At 45.9% G+C, this 20,742-nt stretch overlaps 2 protein-coding genes across 2 annotated transcripts; one reads left to right on the forward strand and one right to left on the reverse strand.

Moving 5' to 3' along the window:
• Positions 1-814: 814 nt before the first annotated feature.
• Positions 815-9,179, reverse strand: KHNYN (KH and NYN domain containing). Its single transcript, XM_006903256.1, has 7 exons — positions 8,979-9,179; positions 6,549-7,681; positions 6,249-6,379; positions 6,063-6,159; positions 2,838-2,945; positions 2,531-2,632; positions 815-1,064 (listed from the first exon to the last, which is right to left on the reverse strand). The coding sequence occupies exons 1-7, from the start codon at positions 9,177-9,179 to the stop codon at positions 815-817; spliced, it is 2,022 nt and encodes a 673-aa protein (XP_006903318.1).
• A 1,844-nt stretch (positions 9,180-11,023) lies between these two features.
• On the forward strand, positions 11,024-12,324 carry CBLN3 (cerebellin 3 precursor). The gene is made up of 3 exons (XM_006903257.1): positions 11,024-11,323; positions 11,672-11,791; positions 12,127-12,324. The coding sequence occupies exons 1-3, from the start codon at positions 11,024-11,026 to the stop codon at positions 12,322-12,324; spliced, it is 618 nt and encodes a 205-aa protein (XP_006903319.1).
• The last annotated feature ends 8,418 nt before the right edge of the window (positions 12,325-20,742 follow it).

Raw genomic sequence — 20,742 nt, forward strand, 5'->3', positions numbered from 1 at the left:
CCGTGATAGGGCACATTTTAACTCTTTAAGTTAAAAGCCAGGGCACAGGTGGATGCCTAGGGGACAGACAGCCCACAGCTCTCTGAAAGTTAGGTCTTGGTTAGCAAACCTGTGCGGCACCTGAGACCTTTCTAACATAGAGCTTTACTCTTCGTTGCCGTAGATCCTCCCACGTAATTCTACCCCTAACTTAACAGACAGAAACACAAGCTAACTAACCCAGTCTAGGTCCCAGACAAGCATAGCTGAAACCAGAAGCCGGAATCCCCCTGCATCCCATCTCCCCTACTGTGACCAGCCCACCTAACCCTGCAGTCTTTCCAGGGTCCAGCATTTCTACCAACAGCTCTGGAAGCCCTGCCAGGCCTGAGCAGCACCTTGTCAGCTGATAACCAGGTGAAGGAAAGGCTTCATCTCCTTACTACTCACTCTGTTTCCCATCCTCAACTCAGCTTGCAGGTGGGACTGGTAATCTCAGTCTCTGTGGAAGGCTTATCCTTTCCAGCAGCCCCCACTCCTGACAGAATCCATGGGCTAAGACAAAACTGAAAGGTCAAGACTGAGCAGAACCTCCTGAGAGTTGGCTGAGGTCCTGACCCAGATGCAATCAGGCTCTTTTATAAGACCTATCCCAAAAGTACCCCAGACAAATGCATCCCTGACTACAGAATTCTCTTCCTTGATGCAGTGCTTTCCTCACCCAAACCACCACCTCGGGAGAGCCTGGGTCAGGTTCTGAGCAGGGCTCTCACAGAAGGGACTGAGCTGGGTGTGAATGAAGCTAATGGACAGCAACCACTTAGGCAGATAAGGCTCAAAAGTTGAGACTGAGAAGGGCCTCTGAGAGTTGGTTGATGTCCCGGCAGTATGGCTCCCGCTGCAGGATAAAGTCCACCTTGTGATCCTGACCCCAAAACACCTCCAGCAGCTGGCGCCGAAGCCGCTCTGTCTCACGAGTCTTCCGAATGCCACCACCACCTTTCTCCTCTTCTTTCCCCGGCTGCTGAGTGCTAGGCTTAGCAATGCCCTTGGAAGGATGCTGAACCTCAGACGACCCTGATGTCCTGGGAAGAAGCAGAGAGAACATGAAAAGCTGAAGAACCTCCTGGAGGGAAATTACAGAGCTCCCCACTCCAGGGAACACTGGTGACCTAGTGATAAGAAGCAGCACTGCAATCCTGAAGGCACACAGTTCAAATCCACCAGCTGCTCCAGGGCAGACGGATGCATAATCTCCTCCTGTGCGATTAATTACCTCTGAAAACCCACTGGGTCAGTTATGGATCCATGCCAACTCGATAACAACAACTCCCAGCTAATTTCCCTGCTTGTTCCTAATTCAAGGAACCCTGGTGGCACAGCAGTGAAACATTCAGCTACCAACAAAAGGGTCAGCAGCTCAAAGCTATCCACGCTCAAAGCTATCAAAGCTCCACGGAAGAAATATGTGGCAGTATGCTTCCCTACAAAGGAGAGGGAGACCCTCATCCACGTGGATTGGTGTGGTGACTGCCGCCAATGGGCTCTTCGTGTGTCAGGAAATGTGAGGATGGCACAGGATAGAACAGGGTTCAGATCTTTTGTTCATAGGGTCTCTATGAGTCATACTTGACTTGAAAGCACCTAACAACAACATGCTCCATAAAGAGTGAAAACAGAAAAGCAATTAAAACAATAAAACACTGCCATCAAATTAATTGCAACTGCCACATCTTTATTCCACTGGTGGGTTCAAACCATCACCTTTTAGGTTAGCAGATAAACACTTTACCATTGTTCCACCAGGCCTCCAACGTGGGAAACCCTATGGGGCAGTTGTACTTTGTCCTGTAGGGCTTCCTCTGAGTCAGAATTAACACAGTGCAACAGGTTTTTTGTTTTATTCCTGGCTCTAGGAATTATAAAGTTCTTCAAGATGACCACTGGAATCAACCCACCTGAAAGGGAGATGATATTCCTTTAGAATCAGGAGGGTGAACCCGGCCACTATTATGATCTAGTTCTAGCCTAGTAAATTAATCATTTAAAGATCCAGCAGAAGTTGGAAATCAAAGCAAACCCACTTTAGAAATAACTCCATCAAAAGTACTGGTTAGGGGAAATAAGAATTCCCCTCCCTATTAAGATGTTCTGTCTCAGGATTCCTCACCAAGCCCAGTGCAACTCAAACTGTTGTTGTTGTTGTTATGTGCCGTCAAGTCGCTTGCGACTCATAGCAACCCTATGTACAACAGCTCTAAACTCCGCTCTGTCCTGTGCCAATCTCACTGTCTCCAACACACTCATCCCGATCACCCCAGTCACCGAATCAATCCATCTCCCAGAAGGCCCTCCCCTCCTGAGCCTGCCCTCCACCCTCCCAAGCACGATGTCTTTCTCCAAGGAGCGGTCTCTCCTTTACAACATGACCAAAGTAGTAAAGAATTAAGTTGGCCTAAATGAGGGTTACACTGAGGTCTCCAGGCCTGCAAGACTTCCTGCAGAGATGGTCAAGGCTGGGGGCTGTCTGCAAGAGAACGTGGAGCATTACCTGACTGGCTTCTTCAGGAAATCATCCAAGGTGGGACCATTTCTCCCCAGTGGGTCATCAGGGACCATGAAGAGGTTTCCCACAAAGGTAAAAGGCAGCAGGCTAGATGGGGACAGAGAATGTGTAGTCACAGAGGGAGCCCCTGCCTACTCCCAGACAGGTGAGACCAGCACCAACAGAAGTTGTGGGATACCATCTTTTGAAGCAACGTCAACCCTTTCTCATAGTTCCCACCTGACACCAGAGCAAAGCCGGTTTTAGAGAAAGATCTGAGTCCCTGCCCCATCTCAGGAGAGGGCTCCCTCACCGCTCTCTGATGATTGCCATCCATTTGTCAGACTCCTCTGCCAGGTCCCGGAATTGGTCATTGGAGACGATGATCCCATCTGTCTCTTCAGCCAACTTCACCATAAACCTATCTCAAAAACCAGGGCAGCCATTCTTGGATTATCCAGGATTCCAGAAACTATAACCCACTTCTAGTCACAAAGTTCTGGTACTTCTCCCCACCTTGACCATGCAACCAGGTGACTTGATATAGAAGCCAAGAGTTAGGAAAAAATATGAATCTAATTTGGTCTCCCCAATAACACTTCCACTCACCACAATCCCTCATCTATACTTTGTGCTTCTTTAATACAGTAAATGTGATATGTGTTGATAGTTGTAGAAGGGCTTCAAGCCTTTTGTTCATAGGGTCACTATAAGTTGTGCTCGACTCAAAGGCAATCAACAACAACAAAACAGTAAAAGCTGGTTCTTTCCCCTTCCACTCTACCCCACCAGTATGCTTTCTCTGAAAAGTCTTTCAATTATACCCCCTTCCTTTCCAGTCTCACCATTATCATCTTTAATTATTAGGATATTTCCATTGGGACACTGCAAGTCTCCTGACAAGTGGGACACCCACCTTCAACCACTTTCCAGTTTATTCTCAAAAGAACATGTTCCTCCTCTATACAAAACTCTCCTACAGTGGCCCTTTGCCTACCAAATAAAGTCCACATGCCCAACCCTGGCAGCTAAGGCCTTCCAGGACCTAGCTCCAAGCTATCCTTACAGTCTTATCTCTCCCAGCATTCCCTAACATACCTTCAACTCCAGCCAAAATCATCAGATTTTACCCTAATCTCCAAATATGCCCTGTGCTCTTTCACTGTGTTTCACAAACTGTCCTTCCATCTGGGAAGCAGCTACTGAACCTCACTTCGGTAATTCTGAGTTCCACAGGCAAGAATAATACTCATGAGTGCTAAGTGGGATGTTTTAACAGATGTGAAATTGAGAGATGCAGAGCATCCCACCTCATTCTCCAACACCACACAGAAATCTCCCTTCCCCAAAATACACAGCCTCTGCCAGGAATGGGCTCCTCTTTCTCTGAATTCCTAAAAGTATTTTATTTGTAGGTGTTCAGAGAGGGTGGTTTTGGCTCTTTGAAGATAAGAATCAAGTTTGTTCCCAGAGTTCCCACTTCCTTCTGTAGGACATGCAACCAAGATGAGTTGGACAGTTGATTTTTGAAAGAACGTGTGGTACAGAGAGACTGGGATTCAGGAGTGGGTTCCCCAGATGTTTGGTTCTGAGTTTCTACCTAGGATAGAAATTGAGGGGGTGGTGTATATAAATCTAGGCCTGGTGTATTTCCTGGTTAAGCATGGTTTACTGTTAAGCTACATTGTGTCTTGTTCACAGCCTACACACAGCAGATCTGTGCTATGCACCACTTTGCTTGTTCACCATTAACAAAGTCCAAGTTCATATAGTGTTGTCTGCCTACCAGGTGTTACACAACTGTACAAATTTCATTAAAAGTGACTCAACCTTCACTTTCAATTGTTACAGTGTTGATGTAGAAAGAATGTTCCACACCTGAAACATCTGTGACTCTAGGCATAAAACAGAACAGCATGGGAGAAGAGCATTTTTGTAGCCTGTTACTTGTTTCTTTGCTTGTGAGGTGCCACTGAGTGGACCATGACTCTAGTAACCTTATTAACAACAGATCTAAAACCTGAGCTATCCTGTGCCGTCCTCATCATCTCTGAAATACTCAAGCCCACTGTCACAGTCACTGTGTCTGTCCATCTTGTTGAGGGTCTTCCTCTCTTTCGGTGCCACTCTACCTTTTCCAGCATGAGGTCTTTTCTCACCCCTAAGAAGCAAGTTGTACTTCCTCTAAGGCAGACTTGTTTGTTCTTTTGGCCATCCATGAGATATACAATACCTTTCTCCAGCACTACAATTCAAAGGCATCTGTTTGTTTTTTGAGGTGATAAATATTTGAAACCGTTAAATATATAATTGCTGCCATTTGTTTTTAACATTTTACAGTGATTTGCACGAAAGTTTTATAATCACTACGATTTACAAGCTAATTGTTCATGTAAAACTGAGTAATAGCCTAGAGAAAAAGGACCTTATAATTTTCAATCGGTTAATTGGCTTTTAAAATCTACCCATTTCCCACACCAGGTATAGGGAGGGAGTGTGTCCTGTGTTTTTTGTTTAAACCATCTGGCAACTCTTCTCAGAGCTTTGCGTTCTAATATTGCCTTTGTCACTTAGTAGCCTTTGTCAAGACAGCCAGTCACACTTACTATCAGCCTCATCTATAATAATAGGAACAATATCTTTCTGCCACATTTGAGTTAATGCAAAGTAATAACCCTTCTGTTCTTCCCTTACGCCTGGCTTAAACAAGCACATACCTTCTCTTTTTTGTATTTGTAAGGAAACTGAAGGAGGGGGACCCTGAGAGAAAGTAAGTCACTGAATAAGTGGGTCTACTCCCAATGTTCAGATTTCAAACCCAGTGATCATTCTAGTATATATATCATGCTGTGGATAGTCATACTATTCATGTTCTTCATTTTATTGTCTTTAAAGTTTACTAAATTGTTAGGGGGAAATTCTGTGTTTAGAAATTTAGGTTATAAGAAGGCAACGGTCAGCTAATCATGTCACCAGTTTCTCTTTCCATTGTTTTCTGTTGTTGTTAGGCGCCGTCAAGTTGAGAACAACAGATCAGAACCCTGTCCTATCCTGTGCCACCCGCACAATCTCTGACACGCAAGTCCATTCCATTCCATTAAGTCAGTAGTTTTTCAACTACAAGACATCATTAAGGCAAGCTCTGGTGGCCTAGTGGCAAGAAGCTGCACTGCAATCCCATAGGTGAATGGTTCGAATCCACCAGATGCTCTGCTGGAGAAGGAGGGACAATCTCCTCGTGTACCAGTCAGATCTGATTTGACAGTACACACAAAAAAATAATTTAAAAAAATAAAATAAAAAACATCATTAAGGATCATTAAGCAGTAGATGAATGAAAAATAAATGGTGATTGAACCACCTATTGCTCACAGTCTACCTCATCACTCTCAGACAAGTTTACCTACCCAGTCACAAGGGGACACTCAAAAATAGTTAGTCCTTTCCTCAGGCTTGAAAAATGTAAAATTCTCTCTCTCCATCATTCTCTCAGTGGGCTCCTCTGAATATCAAGTACAGTTCAAAAGATGAAAAGTACCTGTCGTCATAGGAGGAGATCCTCTTGCCGTCCATGACTCTTGAGGGAGTGAGGGAAAGCAGGCTGAGGGAGTACAGCTTTTGTAGAAAGTGGCCCTCTACAGAAGAAGAAACAGAAGTGTTATCTCCATGGAGGCATATCCACAAGGGATCTGTCACAGGGCATAAAAAATCAGGCTCAACTTACCTCTGACCCTGGAATCCTTACTGAAGCGCCACTGAGGCACAAAGACAGTTATGTCCCGGTGGCCACGGTCCCAGAAGTACTGCACAGCAATGGCAATGCCCCGGCTGGAGAAGTAGTGTTGGAGGCCATGCCTGCAGCGGGAAGGGGTCCACAGTCTGGGGGTCAGGAGCCTGGTAGGAAGCTGGCCCCTTTCTTTGCACATGTCCCCAAGGTGGACAGATACTTGTCTAATCCTTCCCCTTCCCACCTCACCCCACGATGCTCTTATCGCCTCCCCCCTCTGCCCCCCAATGTACTTACACCATGGCCACGTTGCTGCCGTCAATGACAATATGGCGGAGGTCTGGCTGTCCGGGCACATTGGCAAGGCATAGGGTGAAAGGGTCTTGGAGGGCCTCCTGGAAACGCTGTGTGCCAGTCACCAAGTTGCCCCCCCGGGTGCCCCGTTTCCACGGAGACCCCCGGCCCCGCGTCCCTATCTGCTGCTTGTCTTCTTTGTCCACCCTGTCTGCTCTGTCTCCCCGGTCACCACAGTGCCATGGGGGCTCGGGTGCAGGGGGGGGGCTCGGCACTCTTGGAGGTGAGGTTTGCCCATTATGGAGCCGCTGGAGAAGGGAGGCTCCCCGAGGCTGACTTGCCCTCTGTGAGGAGCAATGAGCACCGAGAGGCTCACCCTGGGCATAGAAGCCTCCTCTCTCCTGAGTCAGCCTCTCCTGCACCATGGCCTTCCCTTTTAGGGGCCCGGCTGCCTCTACCTCTCCTGCTCCTAACTGTGACCTGAAGACTTTGTCTCTCTCCCAAGCCTCTTCCCTGGGTGGTTCTGTCCACCCTACATACATCTGGGTGGCACCACCAGTGTGTCTCCCTCCCACCTTCTCTAAAGCATGTCTCTCACCCCCTGATTCTTCTTGCCCCATAGATCCAGTGTCTAAGGAATTCCTGCCTTCACTTAAGGAACCCCCAACTCCCAGGAGCTTAGCACCCATGAGGTCTGGGCTTCTCCTCTCCCCAGAGGAGCATGCCTGCGGCCCCTGCCCCCTGGATGCCTCCTGCACCAAACTCAGTAGTTCCTCCTGGACAGCTGGAGGCAGCTGCAGCAGGGCCTCTTTGTGGGCATCCCCCCAGGGCTCCATCAGGGCAGAGAAGTCTCTTAGCATGCCAGCAGACTGAGAAGCTCCAAGGGACTGCTCTGGCCACAGGTTCCAGCTCAGCCGCTGTACCAACTCCTCTACACGGCTCTGAGCCATGACGAAGGCCTCAGTCAAGCCGCTGATCATCAGTGAGCCAGGCACCAGGGGCACCAGGTGGGCTGTCGTGCTCCAGGCCAAGCAGTCAAGGAAGAAGCCCTGGGCTCCAAGAAAGATGCAGTGCAGCCGGCGCGGGTAGTGGATCTCACCTTGCAGCTCAGGGCTGCAGAGACCCTTCAGGTACTCCTGGGAGCCAGAGGAGGAGAGAGGAAAAAAGGAAACTGCTAGAATCCTAAGTGGCTAGTCAGCCCTTCAGCCTCACAGCTCTCTGCCCAGGGCACAGCAATGGAGTCCCACAGCTCCCAACAAAGGTGGATGTTGAAAAGCAATAAAGAGTTTTAGTTCTTTCCCTTTTCAGCTGACATCCTGTGGTTGCTGTGAGGTGCCACTGAGTCGAGTATGACTCATAGGAACTCCATGAACAGCCAATCTGAACCCTTCCCTAGCCTGTGCCATCCTTATCATCTTTGACACACTACAACCCATTGCTGAAGTCATTGTATAAATCCATCTCACTGGGGGTCTTCCTCTCCTTCACTGACCCTCCATCTTTCCAAGCATGATGACCCTTTCCAAGCTACATGAGAAATGAAGCTTCAGTATCTTTGCATCCAGGAGCACTCTGGCTGTACTTTTTCAAAAACATATCTGTTTGTTCTTTTGACAGTCCATGGGATATTCAGTACTCTTCTCACAGCCTGTTGCTGACTATTTCTTCCTAGAACAAGATTATTAATTAGCTCAAATGCTATCTCCTTTAATATCTATATTTATGTATGTTAAGTATTTCCATAATTATGATCATCACTGCTAACATTCACTGTTTCATCTCATTCTGTAATAAGCCCAATGAAGTGGATAGTGCTATTATTCCACTTTTACTGATAAAGAAAATCAGACTCTGGTCACAAAGCTGTTAGGTGGTTGAAGATAGGCTGGAATCCCCTCACCAACTAACTCCATAAAAAGTCTCTGCTTAGTGGCACGAACAATTAAGATCTCAGTTTCTAACCGAAAAGTTAGCAGTCTGAGCCCAGCCTTTGAAGAAAGACGTGCTTCTGTACTCCATAAAGGCTACAGCCAAGAAACTGTTAACTCTATCACATAGGGTTGCTCTGAGTAAAAAGAAAAAAAAAAAAAAAAAAAAAAAAACCAACTACACAGAGCAACAACTCAGGCCCAGAGAATTCCTTGGTGAGGCCTAGTTGCTCAGCCTCGTTATATCTTAACTCTTTCCAAACACCACAGGTTGATTTTAATTGAATCATGCGCTCCAAAAGACTGACAGAACCGCCCACAACTTACCAGGTCATCATTGCAGAAATGAAACCAAAACTTCAGGCAAAGAAGAAAAAAGCTCAGAGCACTGCATTGCAGTTGCCAGTGAGACAGTCAAAAAGTCAAGATTCTCCCCAAACCAGTCTTCTGCCCACTTAGGGAGGGAGGGAGTCCTTTCCAGAATGATCAAGGATGGAGCGTTTACCTTAGCTCTGCTGGCGTTCTCTTTGGGGCCCTCAAGTTGCAGCCAGATGTGGGGGTTCTCCGGACAGTCTTTCGGAAGGATGCTCATTCCTACGCTGAAGATGCGCTCCACATGGGGTTGCTGTGCCCGCACCTTGGCCTCCGCCTCTGCAGACACCGCAAAGCGGTCGGGGGCCAGAGAACTGGCCCCCCAGGTAGGCATCGCTGCTTCGCCTGGCCCTAAGTTGTAAGAAAAAAAACTCAGAACTCCATTCCCCTTCAAATCTTGGTCTCCCAGATCACACCCACTATCCACAGGGCCCTGCCCACAGTTATTGGTCTGGTAAACAACCTCTCTGAGGGACATGCATCTGAGTCCGTCCAGTGGGGAGGGCAGAGTACCCAGGCAGGGGACACTCTGGAAACTGAGTCATGGATAAATAAGGTTCTCTCTGGACCAGAAGGAATGGACAGTGATGAAAAGGTATTAACTAGAGAAGTCTCTCCTCTGGGGACCCTGCAGTCCTCGGGTCCCAACCAGCGTCTTAAAGACGAATCCTCATCAGGCATTAGACCAGGTCGGGCCCCTCAGGTCCCTGTCTGCGCTTCCACGGTCTTTGCCACTCCCACCTCCCCACCCCCTGCAGCCCCCTTGCGTCATGCCCCATGCCCCGCCGCCCCCGCGCAGCCACTCCGCCAACTCCTGGGCCTCCAGCTCCCTGCGCCTCGGTAGCGAGAGGAGCGCCCACCAGCCCCGGCCGCCGGTTCCAACCTCGTCCCGCCGGTGACTCTCGGCGCCCCGGGCCCCCAGCTTCACCCTGGGGAGAAGGGCAGGCAGGGGACCTGAAGGGCGGGCCTTCCCAGACTCTTCACCCAACAAGGGCCTCTCGCCCCTACATCGCAAATGTTTTTTTCAATCACTTCCTGGCCTGGGGCGGGGTCAGCCTGGCTCCTCCCGGGGGCTGTCCCTGCACGGGCCCCGGCTCGCAGCCCGGCGGGAGGAGGGGCCCCGCGACAGGGCTTCTCCGATCGAGGCCGCCTCGCCCCGCCTCCTTGGGGCGGCTGGCCTGCAGCCAAACCTGGTCCCCACGGTGTGCCCCCACCCTCTGCCCACCTCCCTCTTCACCTCTCGGTGTTCTTCTGAGCTCTTGTTTGTTCTGTGCTGTTATATGTTGTTAGAGGAACTCCTCATTGGAAGCTGAGTGTACAGGAAACCTTCAAGTTCATCTAATCCCTTCGGATGAGATTTTTGTTGAGTGCCATTGAGTCAGAACCGGCTCGTAGCTGACCCTCCAGCGGCCTTTCAGAGGAGGTATAATCAACCCAGAAATTGCCCATCCTTTCTCCCGCGGATCAGCCGGTGGATTCAAATGGCATGCATTTGGGATTGCAGCTCAGCTTCTTAACATTATGGAAGATCAGAGAAGGAAAGTGGCACTGTTGACCCAAGCACTTTTCACCAAAACAATTATGGGAAATGGACAAGGTCACCTCTTTCTCCCAACAGATGGGAGTTGCGGGGATTGCCACAGAGAAGGGCTGCTGATTTGTGAGGAGTTTTGAAAAGAGATGAAGAAGGGACTGTGGAATCTGTGGCCACAATACAAACTCGCACACACATAACACATTACATTCACATATGCACACATACTCATGCACTCACATATTCACAAGCAATACTTTCACACATATTCACGTACACACACGTATACACCCTTGCTCTTTATTGCTGCAGTTCCAGACTTCATTGCCATCTGAAGACACTGCCCTGGGGTTCTGGCTGTGGCCCTCCTCTCTGGCAGCTTCCCTTCATCCCCTCCCAGGGCCCAACTGCTGTCATTTTATGCTCTGCCAAGAGGGAGGGAACTGCAGTGACAGCAGGAGTAACAGAGTAGAGGCAGGACAGAGTCTTGGGGCACAGAGAGGTATGGAGAGGGAGGTGCTGAGACCAGGTGACTGTGAGACCGGACAGAGGACCGAGGAGCAGCGTGAGGAGAAGACAGGAGATAGGAGCAAGGCTGAGGAAGCAGAAGATAGGGGCATAGTGAGTCAAAGAGACACAGAGTCATGCTGGGGGCAAAGCAAGGCTTCCTGGCCGGTTCCCCACCCAGCCCAGGGCCACACTTGGCCTTGATACTTCTGGCCCTGGGGGCTGGGTGGGCCCAAGAGGGAACAGAGCCTGTGCTACTGGAAGGGGAATGTCTGGTGGTCTGTGAGCCTGGCCGAGCTGCTGCAGGAGGTCCTGGAGGAGCAGCCCTTGGAGAGGCGCCCCCAGGACGAGTGGCATTTGCTGCAGTCCGGAGCCACCACCATGAACCAGCGGGAGAGACAGGCAATGGCACCAGTGGAGCTATCTACTTTGATCAGGTAATTCCCTCCAGGGGACCCAGAAGGACATTAGAACCTGGGAGTCCAAGCCTACTTTGCTACCCCTCATACTTAAAGCAACACATACACACACACACACACACACACAAACCCAACCCCACCCCAGCCTCCTACCTGCCCCCTAACAACCAGTTGCCTTACTGTTCCCTTCCCTACTCATATGCACCCTATTGGACCCTTCTCACCATTTCTTTTTTATTTGATCATTCTTACTCTTTGCTCCTGCTTAACCACTCTTTCCCTTACTTACTGTCTCTTTCCCTAATCCTGGGGTATCTCTGAACCACAGGCCTTCTCCAACTCATTCAGCAGAGTCTGTTCCCCCAGGTCCTGGTGAACGAAGGTGGTGGCTTTGATCGGGCCTCTGGCTCCTTCGTGGCCCCTGTCCGAGGCGTCTACAGCTTCCGCTTCCATGTGGTGAAGGTGTACAACCGCCAAACTGTCCAGGTGACTCAAGTGCTGGGCCCCATACCAGCTCAGGATGGGAATGGGGGTGGGTGGGTGGAGAGTAAGTGGAGCTTGGCTGTCCTCTGGACAGACCCTTAATTGGTTTGTATCCTGTGATACAAATCAGGGGGTTAGGGGTTAGGAGCAAGGTGGGAAACGTCCACCTAACAAAGTATAGGGGAATGTGCCATTCAAATGTTGACCAACCCCAGCATTTCCAGGATCCTACAGATTCCCTCACTGGGGCTGGAGATAGGAGAGGAAGCTTTTAGGGGACCCTAAGATTAGAGGAGCCTAGGGTGGAGGAAGGGTGCTGACCAAGCTCCGCTCTCCAGGTAAGCTTGATGCTGAACACGTGGCCTGTCATCTCAGCCTTCGCCAATGACCCAGACGTGACCCGGGAGGCAGCCACCAGTTCTGTGCTGCTGCCCCTGGACCCAGGAGACCGAGTGTCCCTGCGCCTACGTCGGGGGAACCTGCTGGGGGGCTGGAAGTACTCAAGTTTCTCTGGCTTCCTTATCTTCCCACTCTGAGGGCCCAGGCCTTTCAAGAGCAGGGATCCAGCCCTGGACCACTGTCCTCTCCCATCTCCTGCCCCAGAAACAGCATCTTGGGGCAGGAGAAAGGCTTTTGGCTGCCTGTATCCCACTTCCTTGCATGGGACCCTGTGCCAAATGTCCAAGATTGAGAGCAGAAAATAGTAGAGCTCTGTCATCTCCTGGCCTGGCCCCCAGTCACCCTGTCCTCTCATCTGCCCTGCCAGCCTCCCCACTGCACCTCTCCATGCCTGCAGTCTCAGAATTGGGGCAGGGTTTGGTGGGGAGGGGGGCCTTCCTTGCTTTACTGTCTCTGTTCCTCCTGTTTACCCTGCTCAGTTGTGTTTGGAGACAGGTGGCACAGGTGAGCCTGACAGACCCCCACAGGGGACCAGATGGACTAGCGTTGGCATACCCTGCAAGCTCCTTCCTGTGAGAAGTGCCAGTATCCTGGCTCTCGGCCAACACAGTCAGGAGCTGAGCTAGAACTGTCTGGATGAGGGCCAGAGGCTCAGCCATGAGCAGAGGTATGAAGAGGGACACTGAGCATCCCAGAGTCTGCAGCTGGTGGAGCAGGAAGGGGAAATACACTCCATCTGAACATGGTACGTGTTCCACATGTACCTGAGGCATCTGAAGGGCAGGGAGATTGGGCATCTATCAGGTCCCAGATTTCACATTCCCACCCAAGATACGGGATATATGTGTTTGCTTTGGTATTGTTCATAAATAGGGCCAAGTTCAGGTGTATAGAGCTGCCTTGGGCAGCTGGAAGTAAGGGTGGAGGGCCACACATCCCTACTTTTACTTTCTTTCTCTTGGCTACTTCATGGAACTGCTCCACCTCTAAAGTCAAAGTTTTGTCACTCCACACTCAGTCACTCCTTCATTTATCTTTACTGTACTTATTCCAGTCCATCCCATGATTTTTCTTTCTTTTAATCCATTTTGCCTTAATTCTCCTACCTTCTTGTATTTCATAATCCATTCCTGTAACCACTTTCCTGCCAATATCTTAAACTCTTACACTCCATAGTCGTGTCAGTCCAACATAGATGAATCTATCAATAAAACTACCAAAGAATGGGAATTAGAGAGACACTGAAAAATCCCTGAAGGGAGGGGGTGCCATTGTGGTTTTTGTCAGCGTTAAATATACAAGCAAGTATGTTGTAAAGATAATACATGTAAAACCTTGTATTATAGTCCAATAAAAAAAGTAATTTCGTAATGCTTGAACAAAATACTAATGTGAATTTGTGGTTTTGAAGAGAAAATCTCCCCCAACTTCATCACCAAAGTAGCATAGAAACTGGAGCTCTAATGGCCTAGTGGCAAGAAGCTGCACTGCAATTTGAAGGCACATGGTTCAAATCCACCAGAAGCTCCACTGGAGAAGGAGGGGCAATCTCCCCCTGTGCCAGTTGGATGTGATTCAATGATACACAATGGGGGGGGGGGAGTAGCTTAGAAACAACAGGAAAAATCTAGTCCATAATCTTAATAGCCAGATTTTTATATAAAATACAATTTATCATAAAAAGGATCTAGACTTCTTTGGAGAATAGCTCAAAGCCTTAAATAACTCTCAACCTGGAACATATTATTGATGACAGAAATAAAGAATACATTTTTTTAATGTGTAGAATAGAGCTGAAAAGACAAAGGAAGGAACTTGGTGCTCCCACTTGTCATGCTGTGACAATTTAATCAGCATATGGAAAATAATAGAGTGAATTGAAGCAAGCTGGATTGACAAAATGTACCAATAGTCTCACGTGTGTCAGAGATGGTGAGAATGTCAAAGACAGAAGGATTCAGATACATTTGTTCATAAGGTTGCTATGAGCAGTAATTGACTTGAAGGCACATAACAACAACAACAATTGAAACATAGTGGATTTTTTAAATCTATGAATTCATAATGATACAAAAAAAGGAAGAAGTCACAAGAAGCATGCAAAAGGTTATATAATAAAATGAAGACTGTAATAGTGTGTTTTTAAAAAATTTTTCAAAGTTTAGAAGGGGTTGTGATACTAGGGATATTGTAGCTAACGTTAGATGGATCTTAGCTAAAAGCAGGGAATACCAGAGGAATGTATATCTGTGTTTCATTGACTATGCAAAGGCATTTGACTGTGGATCATATCAAACTGTGGCTGACTCTGAGAAGAATGGGAATCCCAGAACACTTGATCATGCTTATAAGAAACCTATACTTGGACCAAGAAGCAGTCATCAGAACAGAGCAAGGGAACACCGCATGGTTCAAAATTGGGAAGGGCATACGCCAGGGATGCATCCTATCTCCATACCTTTTCAACCTGTATACAGAACATATTATCTGGGAGGCTGGGCTCTATGAGGAGAAATGTGGGGTCAAGATTGGTGGAAGATCTATCAACAATCTGCATTATGCAGATGACACAACCCTGCTTGCTGAAACTGAGGAGGACCTGAAGCACCTGCTGCAGAGGGTCAAGGACTGCAGCCTCCAATATGGATTGAGGCTCAATGTCAAGAACACAAAGATTCTCACCACTGGACCAATTGGCAGCATCAGGATGGATGGTGAAGAGATTGAGATTGTTCATAGCTTTAGTTTGCTTGGTTCCACAGTCAACACTCTTGGCACCAGTAGCCAGGAAATCAAAAAACGTATTGCCATGGGAAAGTCAGCTGTTAGGGACCTCTCCAAAGTACTGAAGAGCAATGGTGTCTCTCTGGAGACCACGGTGCCTCTTTGCTATCACTTGTTATGCATCAGAAAGTTGGACAATGATCAAGGAGGACAGAAGGAGAATTGATGCCTTTGAGCTGTGGTGCTGAAGAAGAGTATTGAGAGTACCACTGACTGTTAGGAAAACAAACAGATTCATCCTGGAAAGGATTAAAACGGGTGGCTCCTTGGAGGCAAGGATTCTGAGGCTCCATCTAACATACTTTGGACATGTTGTAAGGAGAGACCGGTCCTTGGAGAAGGACATCATACTTGGGAGGGTGGAGGGACAGCGCAGGAGGGGAAGACCCTCTATGAGGTGGATTGATTCAGTGACTGGGGTAATTGGGATGGGTGTGTCAGAGACAGTGCGATTGGCACAGGACAGAGCAGAGTTTAGGGCTGTTGTACATAGGGTCGCTATGAGTCGCAGACTACTCAACGGCACATAACAACAACAACACAAAAGACTGCAAATATAGTAGGTATTTTATCTAGGGCATTTATTTTTCTTTATTTGTAGAAGTAGGAAGACATAGAGATAGAGAAAGAATCCATGATGGTATAGTGGTTAAGTACCCAAGATCAATGGCCAGAACCCACCAGCAGCTTCTCAAAAGAAAAGGCCAGGTAATCTGCCACCATAAATATTTTATCCTGGGAAAGGAATCCTGTGGGGCAGCTGTCCTCTGTCACATAGAGTCACTATGAGCCAAAACTGACTCAATGCACCCAGAAACAGATAAGACTGAATAAGCCTAATAATTCTAGAAAAAAGTTGAAACAGTACCACAAATGAAAGAGACTGACCAACACAATTTGGTTATACCATAAAGAAAGGGTGTCCAAATGTTTCAAGATCATGAGTTAGTCGAACATCTAAAAGGAAACTGATCAAATATGATCCAAGGAGCATTTTGGTTGCATCTTCTACAAGATAACAGATAAACTAGAATCTATTTGTTTATATAAAAGAAAGACAATATCTGTTCTTTTGGCAGTTCATGGCATATTCAGTATTTTTCTCCAACACCACATTCAAAGCTATCAATTCTTCTTCTGTAATTCTTACTGTCTAGCTCTCAAATACATAACAGGTGATTGGGAAGACTGTATCTTGAATCAGTCACACCTTGGCCTTTAAAATGATGTCATTGCTCTTTACAGCTTTGGTGAGATCCCTGAGAGCAGACTTTCACAATGCAATACATCTTCTGATCTCCTGACTGCCTAGTACCAAAGAAGCTGATTGTGGATCCAAGCAGATTTAAATTATTGACAATTTTGAACCTTTATCCATCTATTATGCTGTTGCCTACTGACCCAATGGTGAGGTTATTTGTTTTCTTGAGGGTGAGATGTAATCCCTATTGAAGACTGCAGTCCTTGCTACTCTGCAGCAAGCACCTCAAGTCCTCCTCGCTTTCAACAATCAAGGTTGTAGCATCTGCATAATGTTGGTTGTTGATGAGCCTTCCTCCAATCCTGAGACCACACTCTTCTTCATAAATTCTAACTTCTCTAATGTGTTGCTCTTCATACAGATTGAATAGGCATAGAGAAAGGATACAGCCATGACACAACTTTCTCATATCTAAACCATACAGTGTTCCCCTGCTCTGTTCAGAAAACAGCTTCTCGGTCTAGGTTCTTGGTTCTTCCTGGTCTATAGGTTTTATATAAATATAATTAAGTGTTCCAGAGTTCTCATTCTTCTTTATATTATCCATAGTTTGTTATGATTCACACAGTCGGATTCCTTAGCGTAGTCAGCAAAACACAAACAGACATTCTTCTAGTATTCTCTTCTTTCAGCTAAGATCCATCTTACACCAGCAATGATATCTACTCTTCAAATCCAGCCTGAACCTCTAGCAATTCTCTGATAATGTACTGTTCTAACCATTTTTGCATGATTTTTAGAAATATTTTGCTTTCATGCAATATTAATGATATTGTTTTATAATTTCCACATTCTGTCGGATCACCCTTCTTGAGAATTGGAACAAACATGGATCCTTTCCAGCCAGTTGACTAGGTAACTGATGTCCAGATTTCCTAGCATACAGTGGTAAGCATGTCCAAAGCTGCATCTGCCATTGAAATATGTCAATTGACATCCCATCAATTCCTGGGTACCTACTTTTTACCAATGCCTTCAATTCAGCTTCAACTTCTTCCGTCACAATTGTTCATATGCTACTTCCTGAAATTTTTCAATATTGGCTGGTTCTTTTCCATAAAGTGATTCCATGGATTCCTTCCATCTTCCTTTGATGCTTCTTGAATTATTCAAGATTTTTTCCCATAGCTTAACTCACTATTTCAACTCAAGGCTTGAATTTATTTTCAGTTCTTTCAACTTGAAAAATGGTGAACAAATTCTTTATTTTTATTTATTATTTTTATGATAGCTCATTTATGTATTTTGTTTTTCACTATCTGTACTTTTATTATTATATTAGGTAATACAAGGTGAGAGTTAGGCCTGACACCATCATCCTTGTTTGTTCTAGACATTTTATTTTACACATTTAGGCTCTCAATTCATTTTTTATTTTATTATTATTATTTTTTTATATGATGTGAGACATAGAGCTTGTTTCAATTTCTACCCATGGAAATCCAATTTTCTCTGCTCCATTTATTGATGAGATTCTTCCTACCCTATCAAATGTACCTGACATCCTTGTAAAAAAATTAGTTAACCACTGATATACAGGTTTATTTCTGGACTCTTAGTTCTTTTCCATTGGTCTATGTGTCTACTGTTATACCAGTAGAAAGCTGTTTTGATTACAATCCAATGATACTTTAACAATGCAAAGTATATAAGATTAGGTCTGGCTGTAACAGTAAAAATTCCAAATAATAATGGATCAAACAAGATAGCAGATTATTTCTTTTTCACATAGAACCCAGTGCTATCAAGGCTGGTTCCAACAGCAGGTTTCTAATTCACTGTAGGTAGGAGGAAACTACACATCATTCTTTCAGGAGGCAATTGGTAGATTCTAATCTCCGGCCTTAAAATTAGCACAAAACTTAAGACAGTACACTACCAGAGCTTCTAGAGACTGTAATAGATTGTCAATAGGCAGTAAAAAGATTCTAGTAATAGGACAGCAAAGAACAGTTTCCGTTCTTGCTGTGCTGCCTTCTTAGTGTGCAACCTCATGACCTGTGATGGTCCATTACATCAGCTTTCCAGCCCTCAGGAAAAAAGAAGGGCACACCCCTTTCCACTCAGGAAGGTCTCTAAAAGCTGCACCCTACATATCTGATTGCATATCTTTGACTATGATTTGGTTATATGGCTACACCAAGCCAGGGAGGGAGCAAAACAGTCTTTATTCCCAGCAGTAATGCCCATTTGAGGATCACTTTTAAAATAAGGAATAAAGGAATATTGGAGTAGGAAAAATAAAAAAAATTTAAATGCAGATGGACTAGATGAATTTGTAAATAATAACAAGAAAGTCTTAGCATGCTATTACTATATAACAAATTGCCACAAACTTAATGACTTCAACTAGACCTATTTATTGTCTCACAGTTTCTATAGGTCAAAATCTATAGGTCAAAAGTCCAGCAGGGCATGGCTGAATTCTCTGCTCAGGGTTTCACCAAGTCAAAAATGGCACAGAAAGAACCCACTTCTAAGTTCAGTCAGGTTGTTGACAGAACTCAGTTCACAGTGATCCTAAATCTGGGATCCCTAGTTCACTCCATCTTCAAGCTAACAATCGTGGGTCAAGGCTTTCCCACACTTTGAATCTATCTGACCTACCCTTCTGTCACAGCTCTAAGATTCTAGAGAAGGAAGTTCTCTGCATATATAGGTTTATGTGATTAGATTGAGGTAATCTAGCACAAAATAAAGCCTAACTAATCTAGGCTTAAAAAAAATAGTTATCATTAAGCTGACTTCAACTCATGGTAACCCCGGGTGTTATCACAGTGGCACTATGCTCCACAGAGTTTTCAAAAGCTGGTTTTCCAAAGGTGGAATACTAGCAACAAGGGTTTGGTTAGATATTGTAATAAATTAATTACATTAATCAATAGTAAGTAATGTTATAAAGTAAAAATTCTGTGAAGATCGCATGGTCCTTTTTTAGTGGATTCCAGACCTTTCTTCCATAGCGCTTCAGGGTGGATGTAAACACTCAGGCTTTCTATTAGCAGCTGAGTGCTTTAACTGTTGGCATAATTCAAGAGCTCCAATTCAGGATAGGATTTCTATAAACAACATGCCTCCAGAAACTTTGGTAAATATCAATAGTTGCAGGGAGGCTTCAGGTCTTTTGTTCATAGGGTCACTATGAGTCATGCTCAACTCGAAGGCAATCAGCAACAACAACATAACTTTAATTATACCTGCAAGGTCCCTTTTGCCACTGTAAAAATGGCATGGTGACAGCATCAGACTTCCAATCTAACTTTACAAGAAGAAAGGAGAATAATCATCAAAGGCTCATCAGTGTAAGATGAAAATCGGACATACTTCCTCCCTCCAACCTTTTTATCAATTCTTTTTACAATCTTATTTGCATAGCCCCATTTGTTAGAAGATACAAGCAGTCCTTCCCATAGCACTTTCTGCTCGTTTATTGGGTTGCTTAATTTGTTGCAATGGCTACACAGAACTCACAGACCAAACTCACAGTTAGGGTTTATTAGTGAAGTCTCAGGTTATAACTCAGAGTGAAGAGTGACTCAGGATTCAATTCTTTGTACAAAAGTCAAACTCATTGCTGTTGAGTCAGCTCTGACTCAGAGCTCACCCTCCAGTGGATTTCTGAGACTGTCAATCACAGGAGGAGATTGCTAATCTCTCTCAAACAGAACCATTAGTGGAATCAAACGACCAAAGAAGTGGCACAACTCCCTATGAACTAGACCACTAGGGTAGGACAGTCTTTTTTTCAGACATGGTTGGCCCTTAGCCTCTTGACCCCTAGTCCTGCCTCTGTCTTGGCATGTAGTGTTACAAAGCTCTTTAGCTTCTCCAACATGTAGGTGTGCCCTAGTCAGCAAGAAAGCCTTAGCCCAAAGGCATTCAGTTTTCCAACTCCATCAGTCATGAAACTAGCTCCACTACTTCTCCAAGAAATACCCTTTTTGAAGGCACTCTGTTCTCTTTCTTCATAGAATGGTAAACCCACTGTAACTACCTCACTCCACCAGCTCAATAGCACTGATGTCCTGGTTTTGCTGCCAGTTTCTCCCACTGCTTCTTATCATCTTGTACTATCTCTGGTAGTACAGTTTTCTCTTTGTATCTCCTGGATCTATAAGTTTTCCATGCAGGGGCTCTGGGGCCATAGGACATGTTCCACTCATCTCTTCCTCTTGGTGGTTATATTATCCTCACTTTTCATCTCTAGGATGGCTCATTTTAAGCCTAGCAAGATGGCAAAACTGACCAATCCCCTCATTAGGGTTTCATAGATTTTATATACATTATTCCAACCCCACAAGAGTTTCATGGGCCTTATTTGTTTTCTAGACCAATAATTTTGGTGGGCACAACCACCTTATTTGCATAGCCTCACCCAATTATTTGTTAGAAGTTACAAGACCATGGCTACAAAGACAATATAAAAGGAATCCACCACACCAAGTTGCATAGCCAAGTTGCACAACATGTTCTCAGATTATATGGCTATCTTTGGGGAACCATTTTCCAC

Source organism: Elephantulus edwardii, unplaced genomic scaffold, assembly GCF_000299155.1.
Source record: "Elephantulus edwardii isolate Elephantulus edwardi_28Jun2011 unplaced genomic scaffold, EleEdw1.0 scaffold00550, whole genome shotgun sequence".
NCBI lineage: Eukaryota > Metazoa > Chordata > Mammalia > Macroscelidea > Macroscelididae > Elephantulus > Elephantulus edwardii.

What these genes read in the sequence shown, in the direction of transcription:
- CBLN3 (XM_006903257.1), top strand. Translation starts at nt 11,024, where the DNA reads ATGCTGGGGGCAAAGCAAGGCTTCCTGGCCGGTTCCCCACCCAGCCCA. An exon ending in GAGCTATCTACTTTGATCAG is followed by an intron (nt 11,324 to 11,671) that starts GTAATTCCCTCC and finishes CTGTTCCCCCAG; the next exon opens with GTCCTGGTGAACGAAGGTGG. An exon ending in ACAACCGCCAAACTGTCCAG is followed by an intron (nt 11,792 to 12,126) that starts GTGACTCAAGTG and finishes TCCGCTCTCCAG; the next exon opens with GTAAGCTTGATGCTGAACAC.
- KHNYN (XM_006903256.1), bottom strand. Translation starts at nt 9,179, where the DNA reads ATGCCTACCTGGGGGGCCAGTTCTCTGGCCCCCGACCGCTTTGCGGTG. An exon ending in TAAGGATTCCAGGGTCAGAG is followed by an intron (nt 6,160 to 6,248) that starts GTAAGTTGAGCC and finishes CTTCTTCTGTAG; the next exon opens with AGGGCCACTTTCTACAAAAG. An exon ending in TTCCTGAAGAAGCCAGTCAG is followed by an intron (nt 1,065 to 2,530) that starts GTAATGCTCCAC and finishes GCTTCTTCCCAG; the next exon opens with GACATCAGGGTCGTCTGAGG.